Source organism: Stegostoma tigrinum, chromosome 37, assembly GCF_030684315.1.
Source record: "Stegostoma tigrinum isolate sSteTig4 chromosome 37, sSteTig4.hap1, whole genome shotgun sequence".
Classification (NCBI taxonomy): Eukaryota; Metazoa; Chordata; class Chondrichthyes; order Orectolobiformes; family Stegostomatidae; genus Stegostoma; species Stegostoma tigrinum.
In genome coordinates, this window is record NC_081390.1 from 7,726,137 (window position 1) to 7,734,476 (window position 8,340).

At 40.1% G+C, this 8,340-nt stretch overlaps 1 protein-coding gene across 1 annotated transcript; it reads right to left on the minus strand.

Annotated features, from left to right (window-relative positions):
- Positions 1-1,527: 1,527 nt before the first annotated feature.
- On the minus strand, positions 1,528-5,429 carry LOC125467441 (steroidogenic acute regulatory protein-like). The gene is made up of 7 exons (XM_048563265.1): positions 5,366-5,429; positions 4,958-5,074; positions 4,250-4,395; positions 2,905-3,063; positions 2,617-2,801; positions 2,429-2,519; positions 1,528-1,758 (listed from the first exon to the last, which is right to left on the minus strand). Exons 1-7 carry the CDS (start codon positions 5,427-5,429, stop codon positions 1,648-1,650), a joined length of 873 nt encoding a protein of 290 aa, XP_048419222.1. The 3' UTR covers positions 1,528-1,647.
- Between the last annotated feature and the right edge of the window lie 2,911 nt (positions 5,430-8,340).

Consider the following 8,340-nt stretch of genomic DNA (forward strand, 5'->3'; position numbering starts at 1 on the left):
TAGCAACATGGTTGACTCTTAAGTGCCCTCTGGGTAATTCAGGATGGGCAATAAATGCTGCCTAGCCAGTGATACCCTCATCCCATGAATGGATAACAAAGTTGCATTCTTGATATTGGAACCTATAATCCACGCTGAAACTCTAGTGCTGTCTCATCTAGTTGGCGCAGATGTATAACAACAGTTTTTCGTAAGGCTATTACCCCACGTAAATCACGTGAGCAGGAGTGGAATGTATTGCTGTGATAGTTCCTTCACAGTGTACTATGAAAGTGCTATTTATGTTGGTTTTTGAGTGCTTCGGACTGCCCAGAGATCATGAAAAGTTAAAGTTAAATGCAATTGACTCTCCTGTTGTAAAGATAGATGCGAGGTATTTGTCACTGCTATCCTTATTCCCAGTATTAATTTCTCAAATCTCTAAAGAGCCTATATTTAATTTGGCTAATTTCTCTCTTTTCTATGTTCTCTTACAATCTGTTTTTATGTTTCTTGTTAGTTTACTCCGGTTCTCTTTGCTCCCTCTTTATCAGTTTCCCAGTCATGCCTTGCTGATGTCTCAATCTGTAAGGCTGACTGCTCTTTTTGGACATACCATAAATTTTCTTTAACCTAATACTATACTTAACTCTTAGTTCATGTTAACTGTACTCTTTTTACTGCGGATCTTTTAATCCCTCAAGGAAATGTATGTCCGTTGAGTATCATGAATTATTTCTTCAAGTATTTGTAATTGTTTTTCTTTTAATTTAATATTCAAACCATCTCAGCCGACCTGTTCCTCATTTCTCATTTTATGACCCTAGTTTTAGCCCTGACAATAAATCTAAAAATGTAAAATGAAATTCTGTTGTGCTGTGTTCACTCTCCTCCAGGGGATCCCTTTACAGTACAGGAGCTGATTAAACTTAGCATTTCACAAAGGGACTGGGTTAAAGTCTATTTGTGTCTATCAGTGAAGAATGCCAGATAAAGGCTTAGAAAGTTGGCTTTTGGAGGGAGTTAACGTGTCGCTAATGCTACAAGCCCAATTAACATTGCTATCAGCGTATACACAGTTTTCAACATCCTGTGCTTTAGATCTCTAAAACTACTCATAGTAGGCAGCATACCCATGAAAATTTGTAATACATTTGAATAAATAAATCTAAAACATGTAAATATTCTCAACTGCAAACAGTTTACTGGCAAATCTTTCAGATAATCAGAAATAAATTAATATTATCACAAAAATAGCAGCAAATCACAACAGCACTACAGGATTTCTAACAGTCCTCAGTTGCTTCCATCCCTGAAACATTAAGTACTGTTTACATCTTTCAAAACATTACCATATCTACCATGACACAGCGTAAAATCCAGCTGTGTTCCTACAGGAGACTTGGGAATCATCAAACTCGTGCATGAGGTCCGCAAAGTATTCTCTTCACCTTGTAAATGTGCACTTGAATAATTTTGTAGCATGTACAAATGAATTGTATCAAGTAGCTAATGCCACAGCAAACTTGAAGGCACTTTTCTTTTGAGCCTTGACTCATTGCTGCAAAAATGATATCTTTGTCGCAACACAGCAGCTAAGCGAACAGTGCAGAATGCCTTTCAGTGATTCCATTTATATTTGCATTGCTCTTATTGCCTCTTCTGAATTCAGCAGGATATAGAGAACAAGCTAGAAGAGAGTTGTAGGCGTAAATGTTCTGTAAAATCTATCTGTGCCTGTGACAATGCTTGATTGATCAGGGATTTTGGCAGCCAACCCTATTGATAAAGAAAAACAGAAAAGGCAGCTTCAGTCAAGTGTTCTGACATTTTGAACACTAAACATTTGTATTTAAATGCATAATACTTGAAGAGAAATGAACAGACCCAGGAATTATAGAAATTTCAATAAATTGTTATTAATAGTTGGCTTCTGATAATGAGTGTCCTCTGGACGTCTTTATTGTGGCACCAAGGCATACAGTTGGGAAGGTCTCCACATCTGTCACCAGTTAATCATACCAGTGAAGGCAGTGCCATTAGAACCAACTGCTCCTACCCTTGACCATGCAGAGGATCATGCTGTAGCTAAGCTCATTACAGAGTTGTGTACAAGTATGTGTCATGACAGTGTTAAAATGGGACATTTGCCAATGGTCAATCACTGACACCAAGAATTGAAAGCCTTTGTGACTCACACCTCCAGAGGTGATGTCATTCTTACTATGAGCTTGATTGGAAAATTGTGGACACAGTTGCTGCCACGTTGAAACAAGGCATTTACTGTATGCAGAGCTACTGTCAGAGAGCTTTGGAAGATGTTCTAATCTGCCAGGTTAATGTTTAACAAGTGGGTACTTTGAGGCAGTGCATTTGGAGCTCTCTGATATCACTGACAGTGAGAGACAAAGCAAGAGGAGAGAAACACTACATCAAGTCACTAACGAACCTTCAGGTCCATGCTGAGAAGCCAAGTAAATCGTGTCTTGTCCTTGGCGTCTGCAGGATGTAGGATAATACACGAAATCTCAGTTTCACCTCTGTTTGGATGAAAACATATATTAGAAATCAGTGTTTCACAGCGTTAGGAATTTGTATTAGTGGTCTACTTGAATTGATTCTACAGCTATTCTGTACCTCACAAAGCCTTTCTGTGGTGGCATGAATTTGGATTCAGTGGCTATTCCCGTCAAGTAGCAGCAAGGTCCTTCTTTCCAGCAATGCCTGACACTCACAAAGTCTCTCCGTCCAATGATGTTTCCGGCTGTGTCTCCCATGATTTCATAAGTCACCATGGTTTCTTTGCCAATTTTCTGCAGGACCTGAATGAATTGTCAAGAAACATTTGTCAAGATTATATTCCCAGGTAAACTTTCCAGTGAATGTTGAACGTGTGAAAGATGTGAAGATTTCCTGTTAACCTACATGCAAGTGTTTGATGCTTGGATTCCATGAGCTCATTTGGTCAATTTTCTCATAAAGCTCGTTATACACCTGTTCCATAGTTGCATTCAGCACACCCTCGAATTTGAAGACTTTTCCAATTCCAGGTAGAACTTTGCTCAGAACATTGTCACCGTTCTCCTGCAGGAAGAGATAAGCATTTCTTGTTAAAATTCTTCATCGTCACTGTTTAGCAGCTTTGTATCATCATATGACGTCACTGGGCTAATGTATTTGTTACCCACCATATGATCAGCTCAACTTGCTTCTCTTCAATTGGGAACCTTGGGGGCATCACCACTGACTTCATCCCTGCTCCCACCAACATAGATGCACAGCCAGCAGAAGGCTGTATATAGCCCCTAGACATAGTAATCATTGGCTTTTAAGGACCAATGCCCAGCCCTTAATTTGACTGGAGTGAAATTAACTTAGAACATGTGTACCTCAAACCCAGCTCCAGAGAGTTGAAATGCCACAATTTGACCTCTGAACTATCATTATGGCCTTTCCCTTAATGTGTTGAATTAATCTAAGTGATTATGACACCAAAGCATTCTTAGAGGTCTGGGGAAGTCTGCAGCTAATTTTCATGACTCAATTACCCCAAGAGGTTTCATAACTAGCATGTTTTTCACTTGTTTCAAAGCATTCATTAATAGGAAAATAGCAAATGTAGCCCTCTTTTTTCAAGAACAGGAAGAGATTGAAAACTGAGAACGATGATCCATCAGTTGTAGGGAAAATGCTTTTAAGGCTGTGATAACGGAGCATTTGACAATATGATGAGGCAGTTATCTGGAAGGATAATCATACTTGATTAATCTCAATTGATGAGTATACTTAAGATGATAATTGCTAGATTTTGGATGTTAAGGGATGTGGGGAATGGGACAGGATTGCAGAGCTGACCCAAAAGTTCAGCTGTGATCTTATTGAATGGTGGAACAAGATTGAGTATTAGATTAGATTCCCTACAGAGTGGAAACAGGCCCTTTGGCCCAACAAGTCCACACCACCCCTTGAAGCACCCCACCCAGACCCATTCCCCCTATAACCCACACACCCCTGAACACCACGGGCAATTTAGCATGGCCGATCCACCTAGCCTGCACATCTTTGGACTGTGGGAGGAAACCGGAGCACCCGGAGGAAACCCACGCAGACACGGGGAGAATGTGCAAACTCCACACAGACAGTCGCCCGAGGCTGGAATCGAACCTGGGTCCCTGGTGATGTGAGGCTGCAGTGCTAAGCACTGAGCCACTGTGCTGCCCCTGGTATGATCACCTCCTGGTACTATTTCATACGTTAGGAAGAAAATTACCGTTTTGATTTCCATTGTCCATCCAGCATCCTGGTTTAAAATACTCAGAGCCTTTTGTAAAGCATCTTCCCCTTGCTTCACATAGGAAAGCTCTTCAGTGTTGAGAGTCCGTTTTATTTCCAATCTTTCGTCTTTGATCTTAGGAGCTGTAATAAAACCCAACATTATAGCACAATGTACAACAAAGTTTTCTTCCCAAGACATTTCACTTCTGTATTTTGACAAGTATTTGACTAGCTCGGGAAATGTTATTTAGGCAGTTGCAGGCTTGTGTCTTGCTCAAATAAAACTCTCTCTCCACCTTATTGCAAACCCCTTTGTGTTTCCCCGCTCTTCCACCTTGCCATGGTACCGTGGTTCATTTCCAACCATGGCTCCATTCTGCTTGATTAAAATCCAACAATCCAGTTACCAAGGGATGTTAATCAGTCCTCATCAGAACCAAGTGATTTGTTGATACACACACCCTCCCCACTACTGTTACTGTGTTGCTGTCACTCTGGTGCCTGGACTCAGTTATAACCAAAGTCTGAACCAGGGCCTCCGTGGACTTGCACTTTTAATGGAGCTGTGCATTGAATTATCATCAAACTATTGCTGAAAACCCTAAAGCATGGAATTACTTTTAATAAAATTTGTGGATCCCAGTGCTAACTACCACAACAGCATAAAGACAGCATGAAACTGTCAAAAAATAAAGCTGCTTACCTGAGTGAGGCTTCTTTTTCTGGGCTAGAGAATCCCAAGTTCCTGACAAAAAATTGTCTTTAATTTTTGTTCTTCTCATTCCATGTGCTAGGGCAGCTACTGCAGTCCTCTTCAATCCTGAATGAATAAAGAAATTGAAATTATTCAAATCGATTCTTCTAACTTGTCTTAGTGCACAAATGGCTCACAGTGTAGAAACAGCTATATCTGTTATTACAGTCTGTTTCATTCTAAGTAACAACATTTCAAACTTAACATTATAATTCCCAATTCACTGCATTATTTAATTTCAAAACAATCTAACAATTGACTTTTAGACCAAAAATCTTTGAAGTCTAAGATTCTGCACAAATTGTAAAATGCTTAAGTAGTTCTTTTCTAAAAAGAAGAAAATGTGTATGTGTTTACCTGTCATGTTCCTGAAATGCTGATGTGAGATTCCACAGCACAGTTTGAATGTTGCTGGCAGCATGGTTTTCCGCTAATTCCTGCTCTGTTCTGAGCTTGTGCCGAACTTGCACAGTTTCTTTGGATTTATATTCAGTGTTCGAAGGCCAGTAACTTTGATAAGGAGAGTGCAAAGAGATACCCACCAGATGAACAGAGTATTCAAGGACAGCAGAGGGAGCGATGAATGTAGCACTATCAGGGGGCACTTTTTGATAGCCTCCTGAGTAATGTAAAGTAATGTAAGATGAAGGATTACTCACTGATGGCCTCAGGCATTTCTTCACTTGCTGCCGTATGGCAACAAAAATTGGCAAATCATTTAAATAATTGGAGGGAGCTGATCCTAAAACAATGCAGCCCCCTCAGATGTCATTGTCTGTACCCTGTGTGCACATTTACAAAGTGAAGTACGCTATGCTGAGAATGCAGTGTGTGGGCCTGATCTAAAATTGCCCACTGATTGGGAATGTCCTGGGGGTTAACTATTCAACCAACCTGCTTAATTTTAACCCTTTCCTCAACCAACCACCAAAGCAAACACACTTTATTGGCCAGTCAGATAATTCATTCAGACAGCCTTTTCTTCCTTCCCCTCAATCCCCAACATTTCTAAAAGCAAGAAATGAAGATGTTTGAGGAAACTGAACGTAAGAGTTTGTTAGAGCTTTTAGGCCTAAGGGGCAGGGGGAGAAAGCAGGAACAGGGGACTGAGTTGGATGATCAGCCGTGATCATGTTGAAAGACAAAGCAGGCTCGAAGGGCCAAATAGCCTCTTTTTTTTTGCTCAATAAAACAAAAGGGCTAATTGTAGTCCAGATCAGTAACTAATTCTCAGAGGTTGACAGCCTCTTGGCCAAAATTTATCAGAAAAAAATATCAGGTGAGGCTTCAAGCAGCCAAAGCTACGATGAGTTGAAAAGAAATTGGTGAAAGCAATGGATGGGAGATATTTTGCACATTGTTCATACATTATAATATGTTCTTCCTCACCTGGAGCTTTGTTAAAGCAAAGCAACACCTTTCTGTATCAGTGGTGCAGCAAATGTCACTACTTAAAGAGTTGGGAATTCTATTGGCAGCTGGGCCACAATGTTTCTACCAAGCTAGAAGGAACAGCAGGTGAAATGCTGACTCAGCTCCTTGTTGCGAATTTGAAGAGACATTTGCACCTCTACCTCACCCGTAGCAATGTCATTCGTCAGTTCTTTCACTTCGAATATTCTAAACTGCTTTCAACAGGATGATAGATTTTGAGACTGCAGAAACTGTAGATCTGCAGTCGTTCAGTCTGAATTAAAGATCCAAATAATTAACAGATTTACCTGCAGAAACTTATCATGTTTTAAAGCAAATGGAAGAGATAGGAAAGAGAAAAGGAAGAGGGAAGAAATAAAACCAGTGAGATTAGTGACAAGAGCAAAGCGACCGACCTAAATAGGAGGTAATAGATGGCTGGTGACAACAGAAATAAATTTAGATCTTAGAAATTCAAAGATAGCATCAATCTGTTATCTTCTGATCTACAGTACCCTGCCTTCAAACAAAAGTTAGCACATTACAAGACAACATCACATCGCCTTGCAACTTGATTATTTTAAAATATGTTCTGTGACTTAATGTGTTATGCACATTTGTAGATTATTAATGTTCAACTTTTGATGTCAGTCATTTGTAAGTTCTTGTGCCAACCACAAGGGGATAGTATAGTGATTTCTGTGGTTCTGCTTCCCCAGTGTGTGCTTAATGAAAAAAAAATCTGGATATATCGCACTTTTAACATTGTCAGTCTTCGAAAGGAATTCTACAGGAGCATTAGCGACCAGAATCTGGTACCAAGTCGCATGTTTTATTGCAGGTGACTGAAAGCTTGGTCTAAAATTTAAGAAGTGCCTTAAAGAAGGAAAGTGAGGTAGAGATACCGAGAGACTTCAGGAGGGAATTCCAGAATTTGAGATCCAGGCAACTGAAGGCTTAGCCATATCTGGATCAGATGTGATGGGCAATGCACAAGAGCCCAGAGTTAGAGGAGTGTGGATATCACTGAGGATGGTACGGCTGGAGGAGATAACAGAAAGTGGTGAATGTATGGAGAATGTTAAACATAAATGTGAGCATTTTAAAATTGAGGCTTTGCTTAAACTGGGTGCCAGAGAGAGGACAGTGGGAGGCAAACCAGGAGTGTCTGAAGTAGTCAAGACTAGAAATGACAACAGTGTAACTTCACTGCATGTAAATTGAGGCAGGGGACGATTTCAGTGACTCTAAAGAAGCAGGAATCAGTCAACATATTGAAAATGTGGCTAGAAGCTTAGCTTCAGCTAGTTGCCAGGCAGAGTACGCCGTGGCCGACTGAGTTTGAGGCAGGGACCAAAGAATAACATTTGGCCTTTTTTGTATTCTGTGCCACAATCAGTATTTGAGTACCTTTTAAGAGACCTACTCATGAGGGTATAAAGATCTCTGATTCCATCCGACTTTGGATAACATGAAGCATGACACTGCGGGAAGCTTGCTCCTCTATTGTAACTTGATAATTTAATAGTAGATCAGATGCTTATGTGCCTGAGGAATATAATATTTATAAATAATAGTCATAACAAATGTCTGTTAGATTCTTCAATGCCATGGAATACACACCCAGTTTCTCGTATTATAACAGATAGATAAGCATTGAGTAAAGCATCTTGTCGGAGGCAAACTCCTAACAGGCCTTCCAGTGTTTGGTTGGAATTGAATTAAAAGAACCAGTTGAGTAAAATGTGAGACACACAGCCATTAGCTCTGTGGTAAGTGCTTTGGCAATGACCTGCCTGTGTACATTTCACCTCCAGCCTCTCAACAAACAAAGAAGCATTTAACAAAATAATGATATGTTGTGGGAGAATAAACTGGGTGTGAGAAAGAGGAACAAATATGGGAAGGCAGGGTAAGTT